Raw genomic sequence first — 24,620 nt, 5'->3', positions numbered from 1 at the left:
GGATGATCATCAAGCGCACGCCATACATAAACGCTGGCACTTCATTTCTGCTTTCTCCACCAGAAAGCCAGGACTTTATTGTCTTGATAATTTCGAAGATGGAAGATTACGCCACAACCAATAGTGCGGCCAGCAACTACGAGATTGTCACGGGCTTTTGGACCAACTGGTCCCGTGGATTGGTTTTCGGACAAACTCTCACTCTCACACGGCGGGATGGAGATCTTCTCATCGCTTTCATTGCACTCTTCGTTACCATTGTCGGCACCAGCTTCTGGAGGATCGTATGCTTCGGACTCCATACCACCTTCTCCACGGACTCTACCCGCGATGGCGTCTACCACCAACGCCAGGCCATCCTACGCAACTCTGCGAATGGAGCAAGTGGGTTATGCCGTTTCGCAAGCGCCATGTGGGCGTGGCGGAACCGAGACTCCAAGCCGTTCCGCCGGATAGGACCTCTCATTGTCTTCACCACACTCTTTATATTCGCCTTCGGCGTGGCCTCCGGCTTCTCATCCAAGGTCTCAACGGGCGTCGGCAACGAGGTGCTCATCCAGACGCCTGATTTCGGCATCAGCGTAGGGAAGAACCTCACGTGGGCCCAGACTCTCAAGATCTGGTATCCCTTGTACTCGCGCACCGTGCTGTCACATTCGACGTACGCACAGCAGTGCTACACGAACGACACGAGCACGGCCAACTGCAACAAGTACGTCAAGCCGAGGCTAGACGCCCGCATCCAGCGCAACGCGTCGTGTCCCTTCGACGCCGACATGTGCAAGCTCTCCGACCAGAACGTCTTGCTCGACACGGGACTGCTGGACTTCAATGACGACTTTGGCGTGAACCTCCCTCCGAAGTGGCGCTTCCAATACCGACAAACCATGCACTGTGCACCAATAGTGACGGACGGCTACAAGGAGGCCTTTCCGGAGAAGAATGAGACGTGGTACGGTGATAAAGAACGGACATGGAAGAAACCGGCGCACACGGTGTACTACTACGGCCAGGCGCCGTTCGAGAACTTGACGAACGCGACTTACGAGTATCAGACCGATATTCCGGACATGACCGTGAAGCTGAACACCGCGCCGGCGTTCTACAGCCTCGGGTGAGTAGACCTGACGTTTCTCATCTGATGATCACTAATGTCATGGCTCCAAGGACACGTCAGGTGTATGGATCCAACGGGACTATAATCCCTGAATCCGCCTTCGATCCCATGCCTGCTCTCCGGCGTCCAGATGCGGACATGGTGCTCGTCTTCCTCTCAGCCAACGAGATTGCCTACATCGGCCCTGTGGACGACCCCTGGTACTCAGCGAACGCCAAATATTCCCAGGTGAAAGAATACGAGAACGAGCACCCAGGCAAAATCTGGGCCTACTACCGCGACGAGCCGGCGTCGGTGCTCGGCTGCGTGATACAAAAACAAATCTGCAACCCGCGCATGGCAGAGGACAAGCGCTGCACGCCGTTGGGCCCGACCGCGGACCTGTCCCAGAACCTCGCAGCGATCGTCGAGGGCGACGGCGAGGCGTGGTGGCTGAAGCAGCTGACCAAGCTGCTCCTCGTCACGCTGCCGGAGCTCTGGGATATTATCAACACGCTGGGTAGCTCGTCTTTGAGCGCGTCGTTCAGCCTTACGAATGGCGTGCAGGCGGTGTTGCCGTCGGATCAGTGGCAGCGCGATGTCGAGCGGTGGCACTCGATCATGATGGCGACGCTGCAGGGCAGTGCGGTCGAGGTGGCCGAGGGCCCGTCGGCGCCGGAGTTGCGTGCGGAGCTGCAGAAACCGACCAACAGTTGGGAAAGGGCGCTTTGTAGACGTCAGGTGGGTTTCGTCGATGGTCTGCTTGCTCGTGTCCTTTGACCCTGCTGACTCCTCTCTCAACAGAAAATCCTCTCTACCGCCCACAGCAATTTCTCCGTCTTCGGTCTCGCTTTCATCTTCGTCACCGGCGGCCTCGCGATTCTCGTTTCCTGGCTTCTTGAGCCCATCATCGCTTTCGTCCAGCGACGCCGTAAGCTCGACTCGTACGCGCGCCTTGAGTGGTGCACCAACGAGACACTTCAGCTGCAACGGCTGGCGCATGAGGAGCTCGGCATGGGGACCTGGTCGAAGTGCGATGGGGATGTGCCGGTGACGGAGAAAGGGGAACGGCTGGCGGTGCTGGATCTGACAGACGTGACGCATCCAAGGCTGAAAGCGAGGCCGATGGGATGGGAGGAAATTGTGGCGCAAGGGCCTGTTGGAAGCACGGTAGAGACTAATGACACGGGGAGTAGCACGGAAAAAGACGATAGCAGCTGTAAGGGGAAAGGGGCGAGAGTCGATGTCGAGGAGATCAACTCGCCTTTGAGTTCGTCTGCGTCGGGCAGTGATGACCGGCTCACTCTGGCCGAGGCTAGCTCTTTATCATCGTCCCTGGACAACCGTCATATAGGCAACTGTCGACTCGAAGATGGGAGAGATGGGACGTAAGAGTGTGTAGGCAGGAAAGATGAATAACTGTCTGGGGTATCTTAACTTTTGATCGAAATTCCATGCAAGATGATGCTTCCTCAATGACCCACGCCTATTCTATGCATTTTCTTTTCACTCATTTCTTCCCCTTCTTCTTTTTCTTCTTCCCAGAACTCCCTCCACCGTCTGCATTGGGCCTTCCCCACTTCTTCGCATGCTCCGCCTCAAACGCATCCTTCTCCTTCCGAAACAGCAGCATCGTCGCCCGCGCATCCTCCACACTAGAGTGCTCGCCGCCCTGAATCTCAACCCCAAGGTACTCCTTCGCCAGCTTCTTCAACGCAGGCGCCTTACCCATACTCAACTTCCGAAACGCCGGGTGGCGCGAAGTGTCCCTGATATCGCGCTTCGAATGCGACAGCATTAACGCGTCCAAATCATTCTTAATCGCATGTCCGACGAGTATGCGGCCCTCGAGCAATTCCGCGACGTCGCGTTGCACCTCGGCGAACGGCCGCGCGTAACCCGGTCGCAGCAGCGCGGGAGTTATGCCCGAGACGGCGGTGCGGTAGTCGGTGACGGGCAGCTGCGGCAGCACGTACGAGTCGTACAGCTGCGCGCCGTGGTAGTCGACGACGGAGGCGCGCGCCAGCTGCGAGTCCTGGTCCGGCGTCGGCCCCACCCCGACCATCTCGCAGTCCAGCGCCACGTATTTGCCCGGCGTGATGTTTTGGGTGAGTCCGGCGTTGGGCACGTCCGACGGGTTCGTCGTGGTGCTCGGAAGGGTTGTAGTTGAGCGCGAGGGCAGGTTGTACGCGGCGGCGACGTCGGCGACGGGGATGCCGTGGTCTTCGGCGAAGAGGGCGAGGGTGGCGGAGGGTGGGGCGGTGGAGGATGAGGGCTTGGACGAGTCCTGTGTGGTGGAGAGGAGGGAGCCCATCTTGCGCTTTTTGGACGGGTCTTTCGATTTTGTTGCGGTGGGCTTCGCGCGCTTGGTGACCTTGTAGGAGTCCTCTTTGGGGTTCTTCCGGCTGAGGATTGGCTTCTTGTCTTTTGTTTCTTTCTTGGAGCTGCCGCCTTGTAGCTTCTGTTGCAGCTTCTTCCAGTTGCTGGACAGATCCTTGAGATCCATCGTACAGGATCGCGGTCGCTGCAGAGCGTTCGGGGCAGCGAGATGAAGACCGGAAATGGCGACCCAATGCGGAGGATCTGGAGAAGCGCTGCAACAGCAGCAGAGCGCAATGGGCGGAAAACGAGAGTGGTGTTGTTGGAGTCGCGTCTCTCGAAACTTTTCGACCGGCAGACGGAGTTCCTGGTCACGTGATGCAAAGCTCAGTCGCCGACTTGCCGATCGCCACCGGGTCCGCCAGGCTGGGCTCTGCGGTCGCGCTTTCACGGTCGCGTTTCATCACCAGCACGCGCGACCAGAAAAGCGACTGCATCATCGCCCTTTCATCGCCCATAATCCTCAGCTTGCCCTTCGCACCGGTCTATGGCACCTCGCGACATGTCGCATGAGCCCGCAGGCACCCCCGAAGCCGTCGAGCGCGGCTATGCCACTCTGGCCCAACTGAGGTGAGTTGCCGCAGGCCCCGACCGACCGGCTTTGCATCCAGCGCACTGACACTTCCGCTTAGGGTTGGAGTGAAGGCGTTCGTTGAGAAGGTACGCTGCCAAGTCTCCACCAACACCCTTGAACTGCGCCGTCTTTCCACTTTTTCTTAATCACCCGCAGTGTCTTTCACTTGTTGTTCCTCCTTTTAATTTTTTTTCCTCTTTCAACACCGTCTTAAGCTTTTCATATGTTCTCTGTTCTCATCCTGACGCCTGCAGGATGGCGAAAAACGCAAAGCCGAGATTCTTTCCATCCAGCACCGCCAAGGAAAGCCTCGCTTCTACGTCCACTATGAGGAGTTCAACAAGCGTTTGGATGAGTGGATTGCCGCAGAGCGTATCGATCTCAGCCGTGAGGTCGAGTGGCCGGCCCCGGAGAAACCGGACAAGAAGAAGTCATCTGCCAGTAAAAACCAAACCTCCAAAACCGATAGCCAAAAGTCTTCGAAGAACAACAAGCGCCAGCGGTCCAAGCTAGATCGTGAGATTTCGTCCACTCCCGGCCCCGAGCCGACTTCTGCCAATATCCCCGGAAAGCGTCCCCAGCCCTCAACAGCTGGCGGCAAGGAGAACAAGGAATCCGGTGTCATTGTTTCCACAGAACTCGCTGATGGCGAGACACCCCGTCCTGATGATGATGAGATGGACTTGGTTGATGTGCAGGATGCTGCCGCCGCTGCGAAAGCCGTCCCAAACGAGATATTTTCACGCGAGGATGAGATTGAAAAGCTGCGCACGTCTGGATCCATGACCCAGAACCAAACTGAAATCTCTCGCGTCAGGAACCTGGAACGCATCCAGATGGGCCAGTTCGAAGTTGAGCCGTGGTACTTTTCTCCCTACCCGGTCGAATTCACCGAAATAGACATGGTCTATATCTGTGAGTTCTGCTTGGGTTACTTTGGCGAACAAAAACAGTTCGAACGTCATCGGTCCAAGTGTGAGCTGTTCCATCCTCCGGGGAATGAGATCTACCGTGACGACTACGTCAGCTTCTTCGAGATCGATGGCAGAAGACAGCGGACATGGTGCCGCAACCTTTGCTTGCTATCGAAACTATTCCTGGACCACAAGACGCTGTACTACGATGTCGACCCCTTCCTCTTCTACTGCATGTGTACACGCGATGAACATGGCTGTCACCTGGTCGGTTACTTCTCGAAAGAAAAGGAAAGCGCCGAAGGATACAACGTTGCCTGTATCTTGACCTTGCCGCAGTATCAACGGAAAGGTTTCGGAAAGCTGCTCATCGCCTTCTCGTACGAGTTGTCTAAGCGCGAAGGCAAACTCGGCAGTCCTGAGAAACCTTTGTCCGATTTGGGTCTGCTGGGTTACCGTGCGTACTGGCAGGAGACTATCGTGGACTTGCTGATGGACGGTCGTGCCGATGCCAACGTGGAGGAGCTCGGTGCGTTGACAGCCATGACAACAAATGACGTGCTGCATACACTGCAGAACCTCAACATGCTCCGGTACTCTGTAAGTTTGCGACTTCCTGTTTTCTTGTTCGATATATTCTTTTTTAACAAGCCCTACAGAAAAATCAACACGTCATCGTCCTCACAGACGCTGTCATTGAACAGCGTAACCGCCAGAAGGAGAAGGAGAAGATCAAAGGTAGACGCGGTATTGACCCCGAGAGGCTGCAGTGGAAGCCCCCGGTGTTCACGGCGTCGTCAAGGACCTGGAACTGGTGATCATTTTTCCCTTCGCTGCTCTATTATACCTGGTGGCTTGTGGCGAAATGGGGGCGTCGGTGCCTGGTGTTCTTTGTTACGTCCTTTTCATCTCCTTCACATCTGATACCCCCTTACTCCAATGGCCATATGTCTTTGCTGTTTGACTTGTTGCCTAATACTCATTGCACTCTATCTCGACCATTTGTGTTCTTCAGTCGCATTCTGAATGGCGTATGGCCGGCCTCCTGTAAGTCATTCCAAATGGACCACTTCATTCCTTACATAGATGTAGTAATATCTAGGCTGTGCAATTTAGTGCGGAATTCGGAACGAAGAACTTGATGGAAATCGGCAATCTTCATATGTGATGCTCTCTGAAGCACGGTCCAATTGCTTGGTTTGAGGCTGAAGGCTCCACCTGACATAGCATCTCGGCAACACTACCACCAGTCCAGTCCCTCGGCTGGACCATTTGACGCAGGAACACAAAGACGATCTAATCGCCGTCGCTCCATTTCCAGATTTGGTTAATGGGTGTCTAGAATTGCCGAGAGAAGCCTCGTGCCGCGCCAATTCCGCTTGATGCGCGGGGGCGTTCCGCGGTGTCTTCCCCGCATTCTGCAAGACCAATGAGCGGGGATGATAGTAAGGACGCAAGCGACCTATAGCCAGCCTCGGGTTTCACAGTCCGCTGAGAACCTTAACGCATCCCCACAAGCGCAATGTTTCCGCTGGTAACTTGCTATCTATATGAGAGGTTCCGGCGGTATCCTGCTGGACCAGTCTCGACACCATCACTTCGACCTGACAGCCGTGGCCCACCATGATTGCCGACGTGATTAACTTCGTCCAATCGCAGACGCTCGAACACCCCGTTCGCACGGTCCTCCTTACTCCAGTCCTCTTTCTCCTAGCCTACGTCATCTCTCAGGAGTTCGTCCGACTACGAGCCCGCATCCCCGGCTTCTCTGGCCCCACGGGTCTTCCCATAGTCGGCAACATCCACCAGATCCGAGTCAACGCGGCCGAGCAGTATCGGGTGTGGAGCAAGCAGTTCGGCCCGGTGTACCAGATCCAGCTGGGCAATGTGCCGGTCATCGTCGTCAACAGCGCCGTAGCGGCGCGCGACCTGTTCGGCAAGAACAGCCAGGCGCTGTCCAGCCGACCCGTCTTCCACACGTTCCACAAGGTCGTCAGCAACACGGCGGGCACGACCATCGGCACCAGCCCCTTCAACGAGAGTCTGAAGCGCCGCCGCAAGGGCGCCGCCTCGGCCCTCAACAAGCCGAGCATCGCCACCTACATCGACCACCTGGACCGCGAGACGCGCGACTTCGTCAAGGAAGGCCTCGAGTACGGCTCGGGCGGGCTGGCGGGCGTGGACCCCATGCCAATGATCCAGCGGCTCAGCCTGTCGCTGTCGCTGACGCTCAACTGGGGCACGCGGCTGGGCTCGCGCGACGACCCCATGTTCGCCGAGATCACAGAGGTCGAGGAGGACATTTCGCGCTTCCGCAGCACCACGGGCAACCTGCAGGACTACATCCCGCTGCTGCGGCTCAACCCGTTCGACCGCTGGGCCAAGAAGCGCAGCAAGGAGGTGCGCGACCGCCGCGACGTCTACCTCAACCGCCTCAACGATGATCTGGACAAGCGCATGGCCGACGGCTCGCACAAGCCGTGCATCCAGGCCAACGTCATCCTCGACAAGGAGGCGTCGCTGAACAAGGAAGAGCTGACGTCCATCTCGCTGACCATGCTGTCCGGCGGCCTCGACACCATCACCACCCTCGTCCAGTGGAGCGTCGGCCTGCTGGCACAGCGCCCGGACATCCAGCGCAAGGCTATCGAGGAGATCAGGAAGGTGTATTCGGCGGACGCTGACCCGCTGTGCGACCCGCAGGACGAGGGCAAGGTCGAGTACGTCGCCGCGCTGGTGCGCGAGTGCTTGCGCTACTTTTGCGTGCTGCGTCTGGCGCTGCCGCGCGCCACCGTCAAGGACGTCTACTACGAGGGCAAGCTGATCCCGGCTGGCACTACCATCTTCCTCAATGCGTGGGCGTGCAACATGGGTAAGTGATATTTCTTCCTCCCCCCACAGCTATACTAACACAACAACAACAGACCCAGACGTCTGGACCGACCCCACCACCTTCAGGCCAGAGCGCTGGCTCGAGCAACCCGACGCCCCGCTCTTCACGTACGGCCTCGGCTACCGCATGTGCGCCGGCTCGCTGCTGGCTAACCGCGAGCTGTACCTCATCTTCCTGCGCACCCTCAACTCGTTCGAGATCCTGCCCCAACCTTCTTCTGCCACTTCTGCCACCTCCTCCGAAAAGAACACTACTACCACCAACAACGTCGTGCTCGACCCCCACGGCCACCCCGTCCCGTGGGCCAAGGACGTCGATATCCATCCCGTCACCGGCAGTGCGGATCCGACGAGCTTGGTCACGATGAGCAGGCATTTTAAGGTCGTATTTAAGCCGCGCGATGCGGAGAGGTTGGCGGAGGCGATTGAGCGGAATGTGAGGGTGAAGGGGTCGGGGGATTAAGGGGGTTGAAGAAGGGGGGGTTTATTGGGAAGGGGAAAAGCGGGTGGTTTTTTTTTTGTTGTTGTGCTTGATGGAGTTTATGGGATGGCTGAGCGGGGTATTGCTCGGGTTGTTATCGGTTGGTGGTGCGAGGTGGAGATTGGGGTGGTGTGAGGAAGTGAGGGGAATGGCTTTACTGACGATTGTGTGGACCATTGAGTATCATCCAACTGTATGTTGGACAATGTGAAGATATCGAGCTTTTTCACTGTTGGTTTCTTGGATTGACTGTGCTTGTGGTGTCGACTCGTTGTGATAAAGAGGTGGTGTGTAAAGATAACGAGAAATGTAAGGTAAGCTGGATCAAGGAACAATATTGAGCACAATAGATGGCCGGAAACGAATTGCGGAAGAGCTGATCCGGCTGGATTGTTGGACATTTTATATAGATCTACTCAAGCTGTTGTACCGTGTCGCGACTAAGCACTCAAGAAGGGTTGGTGAGCGAAGGAGGTCTTCATTGAGCATCATTTGGTGCTGGTCAACGGGCATGAGGTCGTTTGGGGAATATTGTAAGTCTTCATAATCAACTGAATTTGGCGAGGCGATGAAGGATAATATTATCAAACGGGGGTGTGGTACCCTCTTTTCTTGACAATTCTTAAATGGGATATCTGTATTCTAATTTTTCATCTATGGTTGCATCTATTATTTTCCTTCCCTATGGTATCGCTTATTCGGCAGCACCGAACGTGTTGATCTTCCTGCCCCTCTTTCCCCTGCCCATGAACCCCCAGCGAATCTGCTGGGCATTCTCAATCTGGACGTCCAAGTCATCGGCCCACGCCCACACCAGGCCCGGGTTCTTCTGGAACAAGCGACCCGCAGCCGCGATATCCAGGCCCTCCTCGAGCAACTGGTTCGCAAGCTTACCATCAGTGATGGTGCCAACCGTCGCGACCAGCATCTTATCACCAACCTTCTCCTTCACAGCCTTCGCGAAGGGAGCCTGGTGGCCCGGACCGCCCTTGATCTTCTGCTTAGGATGCTGGCCCCCCGAGCTGACGTCCAGCACATCCACCCCGTGCTCCGCCAGGATCTCAGCGAGCCGCACCGTGTCGTCCAGCGTCCAGCTCTTCTCAGGCCCAAAGCCCTCGACCTCCTCAAGCCAATCCGTCGCCGAGATGCGCAGGAACAGCGGCATCGACTCCGGAATCGCGGCGCGCACCGCATCCACGACCTCGAGCGTCAGCCTCGTGCGGTTCTCAAACGAGCCACCATACTTATCCGTCCGGTGGTTCGCGACAGGCGACAAAAACGAATGCAGCAGATACCCATGCGCGTTGTGTATCTCAACAAAGTCAAACCCAGCCTGCACCGCGCGCCTCGCCGCCGCCGCGAACCCCTCGCGCACCTCATCAATATCCCCCTGCGTCATCTCCCTCGGCACGCAGACATTCTCATCATACGGCACCGCGCTCGCGCCCTTGACGTCCTCCGGCCACCCCCCGTCCTCGAGCGGCGCCTTCGCCGAAAACGACAGAAACGGCGCCACGGTGCTGGCCTTGCGCCCCGCGTGCGCCAGCTGGATGCCGAGCTTCTGGTTCTGCGTGTGCGCGAAGTCGACGACGCGCTTCCAGGGGGCGATCTGCGAGTCTTTCCACAGCCCCGGGCAGTGCGGCGTGATGCGTCCTTCGGCGAGGACGCCGGTGGCCTCGGCGAGAGAGATGCCTGGCCCGCGCGAGATGATGCCGCCGAGGTGCGCGGAGTGCCATTCGGCGATGTGCCCGTCGCGCGCGGAGTACTGGCAGAGGGGAGACAGCATGATGCGGTTTTGCACGCGCATGCCGCGGATTTGGAGCGGTTGGAAGAGCTTCGGGATTGGTTTGCCGTCCGGTTGCGGGTCGGTGGCTGTGCCGGCGGGGACGGCTTGCCAGGGCGTGAAGTATTCGACCTGGGGTGGTGGTGGTTAGTTTAGGATTGCTGGTAAGCTAGGGAAGTGGGTGCTTACGCCTGGCGCGGCAACGTTGATGAGCTCGGTGTTGGTCATGGTGAATGAGTGTGAAGCAGGCAATTGATGATTGTCGTTGCTGTGGATAAACAGAACACCTGCTGCGGCGTCCGATTTATAGGAACGTCAAGACGGAGCAATGATTAAGGTTTTGATGATAAATCCGGGAATAAGACTATCATCAGGAGAGCCTATGGGATCGCTGCATGGGCAGAGTGGGGGTGAAAGCACATACACCGCGTCTATAATCACACAACGTGGTACAGAAAAGTGCCGAAGTTGCCGCGGGTATTGGACGTTCAGGAGCTTGACTAGATGAAAACAGTCCTGAAAACCGTTCGATGACGCTTAAATTGGTCCGTTGCTTAGAAATGAACCTCCACCATGCGGGGACCTTGCCTCATGTGGCATCGCAAACGATGCTATTGGAAAATTTTGCTGCAGACGCAAGGAGGACTTGGCTTGATTACCAAGCGATCCACAATAAAACAGCCGATGACCTCCTTTGCCGGTAGTGCCTGCCGTTGCGAAAACGCCAGAAAACAAACCGATTGCTTGGCTACGATGGTGTCTGAAGGTTTCCTATGAAGAGATCTAATAGTAAACTGTAGTGTGGTTTTATGTGAGAAAAGTATATCGTCTGCAGTTCGCGTTGCCCAATGATGCCGTGCCATGCTGGCGATGTGAGAGCAACCATTAGTGGCACTAGTCTCCGCTAGTGAGCCGTACATCCCCGATATTTGCTCGTGCCCCATCTGTCCTTTCTCGATGCTTCTGAAGGTTCATAGCTGTTGGCATCGATCCCTCGGCAACCGTCTGGTGCCCTTAAAGCCGAGCGGCCACCCGTCGGAGATGCGAAAGAGAGAAGCCATAGCGCCGGGGCCATAACAGAACCTCATGAGCGAAGCGTGATCACATCTCAAGCAATGGTATTATCTGATTACGCTCCTAAACGTAGATCACTTTCGTCCGCTATGGAAGCAAGCAGTCGGAAGGATGAGTGGGATGGGACGCACGTTGGTCCTACCCGACGCTACCCCAGAAGCGGCAACAGTGGATGAATTTGCCCCACTTTTGGTGCTACCCACGTAGGGTCATCACCACCTTCATGTTTGAAATGAGCAGTATAACGGGCTTCATAGGTCAAACACTTGTCTCACTTAATTGTGCCTCAAGGCCTCCAATACATCACATCGCATCGAAAAAGACTCATGAGCATGATGGAGTAAAGAAGTGTTGAATTGAACCGTGAGTTGACGGTGTGGTTTCAGGTATCTAATCATCGCAAGAAAAACATTCTCCCCTTGACTCCCATCATGTGGAGCCTCACTTGGCGACTGCAGTCCGTCAAGCCCGCTGATGTTCGTGATCCAGCAACAGCAGACTTCGGCGACTCATTAATGTAATTAGAGTCATTCAAAGCCCAATTAGGCCTTGGCATCCATCGCGTTGCCAGGGTTGCCCGTGTTTTCGAAAGGTACAACCTCCTTGCCGTTGCTCATAGCAGGAGCAGTGTCACCGGGGTCGGCTTGGAAAGGATCCGTTAGCATGGCCGGAAGCAAGAGTACTGTATGTAGGGAACTCACCGATGGGAGCCGCGATTGAGACACCGAGGAAAGCAAAGAAAACAGCAGCGATGGTGAACTTCATCGTGACTGGCGTTGACCGTGAATTAAGATGTAGATATTATCGACAAGAAAAGTTCGGTATCGATGTAGCGAGTCGGCCGGCGACAAAAGGAGTGTCTTGAGCTTGGCAGAGGCGGACGGAAAGGCAGTGAGTGTTGATTAATGCTGAGGAAGTTGAGCCAGCGACTGGAAAACCCTCAGCCTTTTCAACTTGGCCTTCCTCTTGATGCCCAGATTGAGTTGTTGGCGCCACGGGTGGCTGAAAATGGACATGAGACAGGTCGTGTATGAGCGGCGCTGGCTGAAACTGGCACAGCTGGGGGCCTCTCGCCCGGATCGCCTCCTTCCGACCCCGCATAACGACGATCATAGAAGTTCCCCAACCAACAAGGCAGGCGAGCTAATCTTGGTTGTGAATCTTGGGCGGGTCCAGCGTAGCCGAGAAATTGTCTGGGTGTTGGACGCGTCAACATTCGGATGGCGGTAAGCCGTTGTGGCACTGTCCGACAACGCTGTGCCCATAAGCCCCTCAGATGACGATATTTTGCTCCAATCGTAATATTACCCTAATATTACGTGCTACTGGGTGTTCCATCACCCTCATACATGGTCAAGAATCATTGGCGGCTGTGATTTCTAAGTAATTCTGCTTCGATTGGTCGTCGGGTAAGTGATGCCCCGCAATCCACGCGCCATTGTGACCCGGAAAGACAGCTTCATCCCCGCCCATCACCGATTCAGAAATACGTCAAGTTTCTCTGTACATTCAAGAGGAAAATATTTTCCAACTAAAAGCCAAGTGGAAAATTCCTCGAAATCTCTGCAACTCTGCGGTGAGCAGTCTCGTCAAGCGCGATTTTCGAATTTACAAAACATCTCACAACCCCCTGTGTACGCTCTTTAAGCGCCGAAGCGACAGCATCAAGAAGAGAAGTATATTTATCGTTGCATAATATACAACACAGGATGTCTTGCCTCTTTCGCTTTTGAGACCTCAGGCCTCCAACGACTCTTGGGAGGATTTTCAGGCCAATCGCTCCTGGATGCAACGCGCATGCTGAAGCGATGTTCGAGACTGAGTAATGATGCCAGCGCCACAGCTTCAGCTTTGCCCTGCCTAGCGCCCGCCCAGCCTCAGCCTTGCAGTGGCTTCTTACCACCAGAACAGATTCATTGGGGTCAAGCAAGTCTGACTGTTACAGAAACCGCTGATCGTCAATGACGCGATGCCGATCAATGACAGCTTTACCAGACACTACACGAAGCGGGCTGCTGTCGTCGCTTAGTGCACAACGCTTTAAGGTACTGAAAGCCAACTAGTTCTTGTCTAATGCCATCGTAAATTTCACACGATAAATGCATACGTGAATATCGCAAAGCCAAAAGATTTCCAAAACAACACCCTTGAACGATTTTGTCACGGTCCTGCAGAAGGCTTTTACCGCACCTTCTAGACTGTGAGCCTGAGACAAAAGCTTCATACCCTTGTCCGTATGATCCCCGCAACAAGGCCCACCGCTGGGGTCTGTGACAACACAACCAACAGGGGAGACAAGCATCTATTCAAGCTTAATCTCACACTGGCCGTTCCATACGAATAAGCGCTGTAACGTCTTTCCACCCACAGCCGCATTAAGCGCCACTCAGCAGAACAACGAGTATATGTAGGCACCCCTCGTATCCCATTTTATCGAGGCAGCGAGACGCTATTTACGAGACTTGTTCCATATCATGATCGCTCAATGCTCCAATGGTGAAAGATACCTTTTTTTCTGCATCATTTATATTCATACGCTGACGCAACTGCTGGCAAGCCTTGGGGATGAGATGGACACTGCTGAGCTCTTATTTCGTCTACCACTCTAGCATTAAGATTCAAAAGTATGAAGTACGTGAATAACAGTGCTGACTGAGTGCTGGTGTGATAGGTGGCTCATGTGACGATGGTGCAGAAGATACTAATGGTGGTACCACAAAAGCAAACACGGTGGCAATGAGTAACGCTCATTGAGTCTGACAGCCAAAGAATCACATGAAATGAGCGTCTTTTCGAAAACTGCGCCAAAACCAGACTGGCTAAAATCTCCTCCGCCGTGCAGCATAGTGGGGTGCTGGTAGGTGCGTTGCAGGTGGGATGACAATCAATTCCGCACAGAGGAAGTGGGCAGTATGTGGCCAATAGGAATTGCAGAGGCCGTCTCATACCATAGCCAAGATTCTGTCTCCACCGCCCTTTTTACGTTGGCGTGTCAATCAACAAGATTTACTGGAAAAGCTTCCTTCCTCTACTCCTGTCTATCACTTCTACAACCATGGAAGAGAAGTATCGTAAACTCTTGCAAGCCACCCTGGAAGTGGAGGCATTCTTTGAAGACTTCGACGACTACTTCCAGGTCAGCGACTTCGACATATGGAAAGAACACGACAGCAACGAGCCAGAGCATGGAAGCGTCACTGTTTTCGATTTCTCCAATGGAGACAAAGCTCAAATCACTGAATTGAACTCCTCAACTGAACTGCGGCACTACTTTTCCCAAGCATCTCCTGCGCTCTCATCCTCCAATTCCACGACCCAGCCCCCGAAGCCCACAAGGCGGCTATTCCTTCTCGAGGGCCTCGATCCAAGGCTGGTAGACGTACTCGGATCACAACTCGGCGTCCCACCCATGGTCTTCATCTCGCAAGCCGCCAGCCCCGGGACCATCGACCTGACCGACGCCGACGGCTTCCTCCACGACCCATCCCAGTACTGGAACGTCCAAGTCCAGCAGCTGCACAAGCTCTCCGACGGCTTCTACACGCATCGCGGCAGATTCTGGAACGAACATGCCACCCCGAAGCGCCTCGCCGGCACTTTCGTCAAGCGCGCATACTCGTGGTCCTTCACCCAGCACCTCGTCTCCTTCTGGAGCACCAAGCACAGCAACAATTCCTGGGACGCCGTCCTCCTCGTCGACCCCGCCTGGCACGCCACCGTCTTTGAAAGCACCGACCGCGAAACTCGCAAACACCTGCCCGCCGACCCCGCCTTCGCCATCCACCACGACGAGAAAGCCCTGCCCCGCGCCCCCAGCGCCTCCATGCACGCCCTCCCGCTGTCCGCCGACCAGTGGTCGCACCCGCCGCCGCAAAAACCGTCGCTCATGTCCATGCGCGCCCGCCTCGTCGACCTGTACACGCGCTTCCCGCACGGCGCGACGGCGGACCCGGCGTCGGCGGCGGCGTTCTGCAAGGGTTTCGTGTTCTCGCTGTGGGAGATGACGATCCGGTGTCTGCAGTGGCGCTACATCGCGCTGTGGGACGAGGAGGTGTTTCGCTCGTACCACCACCACGACGTGCAGTGGCGTCGTGCGGACTTCCAGAAGATGGCGGATCAGCAGTTGGTTACGCGGCGGGTGAAGAGGGATTTTTTTGACGTCTGTCGGAAGCTGGGGGTTGTGGGTGATGGGGGGAATGGGAGGGGTGGTGGCGTTGGGGTGGCGGGGGTGGGTGGTGGTGGTGGGCGGGGCTGTAAGGAGCGGAGTTGGGGGTGGTTGCTGGAGCGGATCACGGTGCTGGATGAGCAGATTGGGGATATGATTGTAGTTTATGGTCAGCGCTCGTCTGTGGAGGAGAGCTTGACGGCTAACAGTCAGGCACGGAGTGTTGGCCGCTTGACTGCGCTGGCTGCCGTGCTGGTCCCGTTCTCGATCGCTGCGGGGATCTGCTCTATGAGTGACGAGTATGCCGCGGGAAAGAGCAGGTTCTGGGTCTTCTGGGCAATCGCCGTCCCTCTCGCGTCTCTGTTGCTGATTTGGGTGTTCTTGGTGAAGAGGTCTCCAACACAGCAATTCAAAAGCACTCTTTACGCTTTTCGAAGATGGGGTTCTTGCGTCTTCATCAAGGCCAATAGGCTAAGAAGCGAAAACCGGGAAGCAATGGAGTTACCGGTGTGGAGCGATGGAGAACATTAAGGTCATTATTATTCAGAAATTGGAGAGACGCTTATCGTTCCTAAGAACGTTTGAAGTAAAGAAGCGTATTGAGAGAAGAGCTAGAAAAATCTTCTGTAGGAATAGAGATTGTAAACCGCGAAATAATTCACGGGAATTTGAAAGCACCACGCCCATATAACTTAGCCACCGTATTGTTGCACCTATATAGCGCTGATATTAAAAAGGCACCTCAGGTCCTCGGTGACTTCCGTCGGAACCGTGGTCGCCTCATGTTTCAAAAGTGCCCGGACGACGGCCTCATGTCCTTTAGAACATGCTACAGTCAAGGCCGTATCGTGGCCCCCGGATCGGTCAACGTCTGCTCCTTTGTCGATGAGGAGCTCGACTGTTTCCACATGGCCTGCGAAGGAGGCAAGAATAAGAGCTGTACATGACCGCATGATTAGGAAACTGTAGGGGTAGACCTTAAAAGCCTTCGCTACGACATCAATGTCGGCACCCCGGTCGATGAGAAGCCTTGCCACTACTGTGTGGCCTTTGAAACAAGCGTTCATGAGAGCGGTCCCTTCGTTGTAATCATTGAACTGTATATCTGCGCCATGGTCGAGGAGGATACTGACCAGTTCCACGGAGCCAATTAGGGAAGCCGCGTTCAGTGGAAGGCTTTCCGGAACATTGTAGCTACGTGTGTCTCTCTTGTTTATATTTATGGTGCTTGCAAAGTTGGGATCTGCACCTCGCTCGAGCAGTAGCTTTACCACATCGGTCATGCGGTTCAGGGTGGCCGACATAAGTGCAGTATCAACCCCCCAACGATGTTGGTGTCGAATGTCAACCTCGGCTCCCCACTGGATAAGCAGTTTGGCGACCTCGCTGTGACCCATATAGCAGGCGGCTCGAAGAGGTGGTCCCAAATGGCTACCAGCCGCATTAACATCTGCGCCTTGGTTTAGAAGGTACCACGCAGTAGGACGTAATCCTTTCAAACACACAAGGTATAGGGGCTGAGGGTCGGCACCATTCGAAGAAAAAGAGTTTATAGGCTCTATGATGCCAAAACAATGGACAAGCTCCCATGCCTTCCTGTTCGATAGGCATTGAATGATGAATTGATGCGTGGACTTGCTGGTCTCCGGTATATACTTCGCATGGTGGAACCAGTGGTTTGCACCATATGGGAGAAGGGGGAACCTTCTTCGAATTTTCGGTTGGGAGGAAATCATGTAAGATACATTGTTGAGAGCAGAGTGTGGTTCACTATGCTTCGATGAGACAGAATGCGTCGGAAGAGTTATTGCATCATCTTCATCATGACCAACGGACGAGAGGTATGCCATAAGGACTTCAGTGATAGATCCATGTGCCACTGGTGGCTCCAAGGCATGGGAGAAACGCCCTTTGTCCTCGTTCGAGATCAGATACTCTTTGACAGAAAAGTGAGCAAGCCTGATCTGTTGACCATTCTCCACCAAGGTCACTAAGCCAGAACATAATTTGAGAATTCTATCAGGATGAGGCATTCTATATCGCCGATGAAAATTCGGAGTCTTCTGGAAGGTAGTTACCAGGAAGTCAACGGCTTCTAAAATGCCCAAAGGCTGCTTCGAATATGCAAGGAATACCAAAAGTCGTTTTGAATGTTCCAAGTATGGCTCAGGGATACTGTCTAAAATGCGCTTGTATGTGTCAGACAGGGTTCTTGGGAGTGAATCCAGTGCTTCGAGCAGGTCGTTTGGCATTTCGAAGGCCTCTAAAGCCTCAAGCTGGCATGCGGCCCACCGAAACCTAGAATTTATTAGTGAATCGTCAATCAAAGGGAGATTTTCGTAGTTGAGCACTTACATTCCATTTGCATGGCTTTTTATTTTGGTTTCAATCTTTTCAAGGATATCTGGACGCGATTGCCAAGTCTCAGCGAGTGTGCTGTCGGGGCTTTGGAGCTGCTGTTGGACGTATGCCGCAATGTCATTGTCAACTTCGCTTCCTTGCGCGTCAACGATGCAACTCTTGTCAAGCCAACCTCTCAAAGCACGCGATATATCCTCTAGGCCTCGACTTGTTAGGATAACACGGCAACAAGAATCTCTTAGCCACTTTAATAATGGCTCGCGTGTCGTACATTCGTCCAGTGCATCTAGGATAATTGGTGTTCGTGGACTGGTCGATATCATTTCCCTGAGGGTTTTCTCAAGAGCGCGCATGCTCGGCGTCTGCGTACCATTCCGATGTTGTTCTTGGAAAATTTGCAACTCTGCTTTCGCAGCGGCATTGATATGTGAAAATTGCAAAATCAATGACCTGATCATACTGTCGAAAGACTGCTTTATAGTATCACTGAAGTCGAAATAGAAGTAGAGAGGCTTCTGAGAAGCGTCCTCTTCTTCCAAGTCTTCAATGATGGTGGAAGTAAGGATTGTCTTGCCACATCCAGGAATGCCACGGATCCACAGAGTCCTGTTTCGCCCTTCCTTCCACGCCCAGTACGTTGAGCTTCGGATAAACCACTGGCCTGAGCCTTGGTGGCGTTGAGCTAGAGCCTTGTGGTAGTTGGTCGATGGATCGGGAGGGCAAAGCCAGGTGTGAATTTTACTTTGGAGGTTGAGAGCTCGGTCTTCTTTAATTTCCTGACTAACTTTAGACATGTCAGTGATCCATTTCTCCAAAAGGAGGAAATAACAGGCTATGACTGACTACTTGAGAGAGCCTCGCTCAACCTATTCTCCGCCTCGATCTTAGTCGGTATGATCCGACCTAAGAGATCCTTCGCATAGGCGGCCGCCGTCATAGCCGCATACCCCTGCCAATCATTGTTCTTGTGGGTGTCCGAGTAATCACAAATGCCTCGGATTATCAGGCATGGAAAATGGTTCATCAGGCCCGCGGCTTCCATCTCGAAACAAAGCACATTGTGATTGTTCGCGAAAGAGTCCCGAATCACGGCGTTCTTCATTAATGTATTCGAAGAAGCGATTAGGCCGTAGTGAATCGCCGGGTTGTCGTCGTCATCTTTCCGTTCATTCCGGCGAATTAGGGTTTCGGACCCAATAACATCGCATGCCTCGTCGCCACTACATATCTCATCACAACTTCGAGTGCTATCCTCATGGATGAATGATGACAGGTACAGACGATCTCTACTTGGGTCGGGCCTTTGGTGTGATCTTTGCAACCTCTTCTTGGTAGCCAGAATGGCCTGGATGTGTTCATGAATTTGGTGGCCGTCGGACGAATATCTGTCTCGAAGAGCGTTGACTGCTGTACGAAGAGCGAGCTGCGGTTGGTTTAGAATACCGGTGTGATGGAATCCCTGGCCTTGTATCGCTTTGCCAAAATCGTATTGGAGGATTCCCGCATGACCATCTCGAGGAGAACTGACAACCACATCGCCTAGCCTGATGTCATGCTTTTTACTCGGTGCTCCGCCTCCGATACCAACCATAAGGCCGATCCTGATGTTCGGGAAACTATGCACCATATCCCTCGCCGCAGTGGCGGCAGACGTAGTTCCGTATTCGCCATCAGGCAGTACAGCGATGACGACCCGGTGTTGTCCCATTCTGCCAACCGTATAGGCGTTGTTGTCATTTGGAGACACGTGGGTGGGCAGGTCGAATTCCTCGTTAAGAAACTGACGGGCCGCGATGCTTTCCGTTGGTATTGCGCATATCCAACCGACCGTGAAAGTGTTTGGATCCGACATGTTGGCGTGGCAAGTCGTCTGGATCGTATTCACCAGCGCTCCTGGGAACGTTCAGCGATGATCATCAACTTTCAGTCGAGACATACACTATTATTGATGACCGATTTGCAAAGTAGTAGTTCAGACAGTGAGAAGAAGACGAGCTAGGGTCAGGAAGGCTAAAGAGCGGTATGCTTATATGTGAGGCTGAACGGCTAGAGAGGGGTACGCTTATGTGTGCGGCTGAACTGCTTAGATATACCAACCCTGCATGTAGATGAACAGCCGACGTTACACAGCTTTAAGACAGCTCCAATAGGCGGGGTATCTGCCCATACACTTTTCTGCGACCACCGACAAATGAAAATTTTGTTGCGGCCGCCAAGAGCTGCAGGCTTCCAAAAGTAAAATAACAGATTTTGTTTGGTTCGACTGATAAAATTTCTCTTTGGGCATGTGATCGATCTTTCTATCAACATGCACAGTATTTCCGAGCTCAAAAAAAAGGCTGCAATCACTTCTGCTCAATCAAGGGGCTCCAATAGTTCTTGCGGTGCAATATTGTCCCCTTTATCCTCTGCTTATCCATCATTACGTAAACTTAAGCCGTTGCTCATACGCCCTCGCAGCCTCCCCAATCGGCTGCACCAACGTATAGCTCGCCTTCGTCCCATTATCCTGCACGCCATTCACCAAGTACAGCGGCACTACCTCCTCATCCTCTGGATCAAAATACAACTTCGGCCTCTCCCTCCGGTACAATACCGTCTCCGTCCCATCATCAAACTGCACCGTTGTGTTATACGCTATCGTCCGCGTATTGAACGTCCAAGGCCCCTCCAGCGTGCGGGAATACAGATGCGCGCCGACATTCGGCCCCTTCTCATCCCGCTCCTCGATGTCGATCATATAGTGCACAAGGATGTGCCAGTGCCCACGCTTATCGCGCCACAAGAACGGATCCTCGCTCCACGGCTGCTCTCCCTCCGCCGGCCGGAAGACGGTAGGTTCAAACGAAGCGTTGTAATTCGCCGCGACGTGAATGATATTGTCCTCAACCGCCAGCGCTATCCGCGCCGTGCTGTTCCCCGGCTCAAATAACGGCCACGGCGCCGGATTCGTCGCGTTCGTCAGCACCTGCCTCCTCGGCGTCCACGTCCGCAGGTCCGGCGACGTAGCAATGGAAATGTTGTTCGGCATGATGCCCTGATGTTTACACGTGTCAGGCAGCGGATAGCCATCGCGCCCAATCATAAACAACAAATACAACTCATCCGCCGGGCTCCAAACCGCCGTCGGATTGTGCGTGAACGCGCCAAACAGCTCCTGCGCCCAAACGTACGGCCCGCGGGGGCCCGTCGTCGACTCGGCGCGGATGATGGTGCTGAACGGCTTCCACCCGCTGAGCCCGCAGCCGTGCGAGAACTGCGAGGTGATGAGGTGGAACTTGTGGCGGTCGTGGCGGTCCGGCAGGATCTGGCCGCCCCAGGAGGCGTTGCCGGCGGTGCCGCCGCTGAAGGGGTCGGAGGCGGCGGAGGTGGACGTGTGGTTGTAGCCGGTGTTGCGGGTGGCGGGGTGGAGGTCGAGCTCGCCGCAGTCGGCGGAGCGCCAGCCCGGGTCGCAGAGGCAGGTGGCGTTGGTGGTGGTGCAGATGCCGTTGAGGCTGCAGTCGTCGTCTGTGGTGCAGCCTGTTGCGAAGGAGATGAAGAGGAACAGTAAACAAAGAGCTGCTCGTTTCTGGAGTTGGCCCATTGTGTACTCGTGTGAAGTCACTCCCAGGAACTTTGATCTTTAGTCACGATCTGTAATAGATAAACTTTTGGGGGATTGGAGGATTTTCAATGCTTTGCTTCAATTGATGTCACCTCCGGGTGTACCCCAGCATCTCGCACAAAGACATGCCGAATCGCCGCGAGTATATTGATGTTGTGCTTAAGCGAAGGGGCAACCCTCTAGTTTATCCGTCTTTCTCGTATACTTCCCCGCAGTGTCCCTCTCGCTTATCAAACAACCACCCGAGATGTGTCGATCAACTGTTGCCCCGCAAAGTGCCAAGCTTACCAGAAAAGCGAGCCATAAATTCCAATCGAGTCCTGTAAAATAAGGAAAATCTTGTTGTATTGTATTTTTGTAGCCGTAGTGCCTTGAGTGACCTCGCATACGCGAGCCAGCTGTATGAGTATCGAATCTCTGCTTAACAAAGACCATCAATCAATCCCTGTAAACGTCAAAGCCTAAACAAAGTAGGAAAACTTGGATCAAGCCCCACTGGGATCGTCCAAAACCGACACCAATTCCCTCAAACAGACATTGCGCTGGAGTGCGCCGCATTACCAGCCCCAACAGAACCACCATCACCATCCGTCTCTCCATCCTTACTCTCAACATTTTGGCTAGGTGTATCCGAGTCAGAAGCACCGCCATTCCCACAGAGCGGTTTTAGCAACGGCCGGCGGCGCTCCTCGTCGAAATCCAGCGTTGCCAGCTTCTCATCACAGCCAGTCGTCACGGGCGCGCTGTCCAGCCTGCCACCCCACGTGCCCGACCCGACCATCTCATGTGCCAGACGTTGAAGCTGGAGCGCGTCGCTGGCCCACCATTCCAACTGAGCATACGCGGTGCCTGCGAGCGACAATGGCAAAGTGTCGTTGTTTTTACGGCGGCGACGGTCTCGGCATCGGGCGTAGAGGTTGTATAGGCGGTCGAGGTTCCAGCCTATAGCAATGATGAGTGTGCCGGCGACGAATATGGCGACGAGGATGGCGAAGTTGAATGATGTGTGGTCGGCGGAGAGGATTTTCTGTGGGGGAGGAGGGTGGGTTAGTAGATGCTGGCGCGTAGAGTGGAGAGGGGATTGTGATTACGGACCTGATTACCGCAGAGCCGTTTGCTGGCACTGGCGACTGTCTCCTCGGACAGGCCCCCATATACGGAGGCGGAGCTGTTGTCTGGCGTCCGCGCTAGGGAGAGGAACATGCGCTGTAGACCAGCGAGCTTGACGGAAAACCAAAAGCGCACTTCGGCGTGCCACTGGTCGTCCGGCAGGGCCTTTTGAAAGCCGATGCGGTCCATGGAGAGTGACGCGAGGAGGGAGGCGTCGCGCAACACGCCGGTGATTCGGGCGAAGGTGAAGGAACATCGGTCCTTCGTCATCATGATCCAAGCCATGGCATTTTGGGAGTCCGGATCGTTTCCCCAGAGCCCGAGGACGTGGTCCTTGACCTCATATGGATCCACGAGGGCAGTGCATTGTTGGGAAAGAGGAAGGTTCGGATTGCAGTACTGCTCGCGCTGCACGCAGGCCATGGGGGAGGCTGGTTCGTCCCGCACGTACATGCCCACATTTGTCTGGCTAAACTTGTCGGCGCCGGTCTTGAACCAAGGGTCTGAAACGGGACCCTCGTATATGATACCGTTAGCAGTAAGCCAGATGATATCGAGTAGGCCGTCGGAGAGCTTTAGTTCGTGTATGGGGATCCAGGCTGAGCCGTCCGGGTTCCCCGGAGACCATGTCGATGTTCCGAGTTGGTATACACTTGCCACGTACATAGACGCTTGCCAGAACGACGACGCCGCCTCGAAAGTAATGTTACTGGTAATGCCGCCAAATAAGTACTGCGCCGTCTCGTATGTGTCATTGTCAACGGTCGTAGCACTATACTCGACATGACCGCGTGTGTTGAGCGGAGCACAGTGTGCGGTAGTACGGTACTTGAACCTCTGCTCGGGTGGCGCGTTGAGGCCGAGATCTTCATGGCTATCCAACAAGCCAGAATCGAGGAAGATATTCGAGGTGTTGGTACGGCAAATGGAATTGCTGAACGGGCATGCTGCACTGGTATTCGAATGAATGGCGAGTTTCGGCTTCAAGAGCTTTTCGCAGGGCGTCATAGCGTCCGTCGGCCTGTCGCTGTAGCATTCCTTGGCATATATGGCGAGATCATGGCTGAACTCGGCTTGTTGAATGGCGTCGATGCGTGACCCTTCGTCAGTAAAAGAATTAGACTCATCAGCGACTTGGTACGGAACAACGAGGCAATCCGGGCTGCTGATGAGCGCTTCACTGGAAAATGATGTCGCTACCTTGGCTGAAAAGCCAGAGGCAAGAGAGAACAGAGCAATGCAGATAGCCGTAAACAAGATGACCGGAAGCATGCGACGCTTCATGCGCTTGGCGCTATGGCGCCAGGCCCAGCTCGACCGAGCGAGGTAAATGAGGCCGCTCAGCGGATTCAGCGAGTTCCTGAGAATGGCCTGGCGTCGGTGGTACAGACCATCGCGAGCATCCGGAGCCTTGGCGGAGAAGATATGGAAGAGGATGTACGTGAAGATTTTCCACAGGCCGGCAGTGATAATCGTTATGAAGAAAGCCAGGAAAGCGATGAGGAGCGCGCCGTGGGCGGCGGTCAAGGTAAGAGTTGAACCGGTGATGCGACCTCTGGACCAGTTGGTCCAGACGCCCGTGTAGACGCCCGTGGTGTTCTGGGCGCTCATTGTTAGCGAGCGAAGCGGAGGAGAGGGTGGAGGTTACAAGATGACATAGAGTATGTAGATAGATATAGCTCGCGCGCACGGACCTCCTTGGTTTTGCAGCTCGACTGCCGGGCTGGCGTATCCGAATGAGGAAGTAACCTGACAAGGCTTGCATTCACGCTTCACTGGATAACACACCCGACCTGCCGATGAACATGAGGACTGCTTCTGAATGCCATTCATCTAGCTTCTTCAATTCCAATTTATGCTCCTAGTTTGCTCACTTACCAACGACCTGCTCGTTGTCTCATTCTCCACGTCACTGCTGTTAATCTTCTACGCTTTCACCTTATTTTCCTTGCTTATTCTCCTAAAGCCGGGCCACCCGCTCTATAATTCCTGAATGATTCTGTTATCACTAAAGGGAGGCTCATTTTGTGCCGTAAATGAACTATTTTCCATTCTAATAGAGCTTAATCAGCCTTGGGCATCAAGTCCCTCGGGACAGTTGACCATTATACGCTTCAGCCGAATACTGCTTCACACACACGAAAATCAGCTCAGGATAGCCCCATACCGAATCGAAGAGGAGTCTCG

At 54.4% G+C, this 24,620-nt stretch overlaps 8 protein-coding genes across 8 annotated transcripts; 4 read left to right on the top strand and 4 right to left on the bottom strand.

Annotated features, from left to right (window-relative positions):
- Positions 1-98: 98 nt before the first annotated feature.
- LTHEOB_4710 (uncharacterized protein) lies at positions 99-2,488 on the top strand (the record flags this gene model as incomplete). The annotated part of the gene is made up of 3 exons (XM_035513775.1): positions 99-1,114; positions 1,168-1,837; positions 1,901-2,488. 3 exons carry the CDS (start codon positions 99-101, stop codon positions 2,486-2,488), a joined length of 2,274 nt encoding a protein of 757 aa, XP_035374759.1.
- Positions 2,489-2,606: 118 nt separating this feature from the next.
- On the bottom strand, positions 2,607-3,602 carry LTHEOB_4709 (Exonuclease; the record flags this gene model as incomplete). The annotated part of the gene is made up of 1 exon (XM_035513773.1): positions 2,607-3,602. One exon carries the CDS (start codon positions 3,600-3,602, stop codon positions 2,607-2,609), a length of 996 nt encoding a protein of 331 aa, XP_035374758.1.
- Positions 3,603-3,962: 360 nt separating this feature from the next.
- On the top strand, positions 3,963-5,781 carry LTHEOB_4708 (Histone acetyltransferase esa1; the record flags this gene model as incomplete). Its single annotated transcript, XM_035513772.1, has 4 exons — positions 3,963-4,045; positions 4,108-4,135; positions 4,304-5,563; positions 5,623-5,781. The coding sequence occupies 4 exons, from the start codon at positions 3,963-3,965 to the stop codon at positions 5,779-5,781; spliced, it is 1,530 nt and encodes a 509-aa protein (XP_035374757.1).
- Positions 5,782-6,586: 805 nt separating this feature from the next.
- LTHEOB_4707 (Cytochrome p450 phenylacetate protein) lies at positions 6,587-8,318 on the top strand (the record flags this gene model as incomplete). Its single annotated transcript, XM_035513771.1, has 2 exons — positions 6,587-7,835; positions 7,888-8,318. The coding sequence occupies 2 exons, from the start codon at positions 6,587-6,589 to the stop codon at positions 8,316-8,318; spliced, it is 1,680 nt and encodes a 559-aa protein (XP_035374756.1).
- A 712-nt stretch (positions 8,319-9,030) lies between these two features.
- On the bottom strand, positions 9,031-10,347 carry LTHEOB_4706 (NADH:flavin oxidoreductase NADH oxidase; the record flags this gene model as incomplete). The annotated part of the gene is made up of 2 exons (XM_035513770.1): positions 9,031-10,251; positions 10,309-10,347. 2 exons carry the CDS (start codon positions 10,345-10,347, stop codon positions 9,031-9,033), a joined length of 1,260 nt encoding a protein of 419 aa, XP_035374755.1.
- Positions 10,348-14,248: 3,901 nt separating this feature from the next.
- LTHEOB_4705 (Magnesium and cobalt transport protein) lies at positions 14,249-15,889 on the top strand (the record flags this gene model as incomplete). Its single annotated transcript, XM_035513769.1, has 1 exon — positions 14,249-15,889. One exon carries the CDS (start codon positions 14,249-14,251, stop codon positions 15,887-15,889), a length of 1,641 nt encoding a protein of 546 aa, XP_035374754.1.
- A 4,252-nt stretch (positions 15,890-20,141) lies between these two features.
- Positions 20,142-21,302, bottom strand: LTHEOB_4704 (uncharacterized protein; the record flags this gene model as incomplete). The annotated part of the gene is made up of 1 exon (XM_035513768.1): positions 20,142-21,302. The coding sequence occupies one exon, from the start codon at positions 21,300-21,302 to the stop codon at positions 20,142-20,144; it is 1,161 nt and encodes a 386-aa protein (XP_035374753.1).
- A 547-nt stretch (positions 21,303-21,849) lies between these two features.
- LTHEOB_4703 (Cytochrome p450 protein) lies at positions 21,850-24,044 on the bottom strand (the record flags this gene model as incomplete). The annotated part of the gene is made up of 2 exons (XM_035513767.1): positions 21,850-22,350; positions 22,419-24,044. 2 exons carry the CDS (start codon positions 24,042-24,044, stop codon positions 21,850-21,852), a joined length of 2,127 nt encoding a protein of 708 aa, XP_035374752.1.
- Positions 24,045-24,620: the final 576 nt, after the last annotated feature.

The sequence above is a fragment of the Lasiodiplodia theobromae genome (genome assembly GCF_012971845.1).
Source record: "Lasiodiplodia theobromae strain AM2As chromosome Unknown scaffold_12, whole genome shotgun sequence".
In the NCBI taxonomy this organism is placed as follows: domain Eukaryota; kingdom Fungi; phylum Ascomycota; class Dothideomycetes; order Botryosphaeriales; family Botryosphaeriaceae; genus Lasiodiplodia; species Lasiodiplodia theobromae.
The sequence above is the reverse complement of the archived record's forward strand: the minus strand, read 5'-3'. Positions and strand labels throughout refer to the sequence as shown.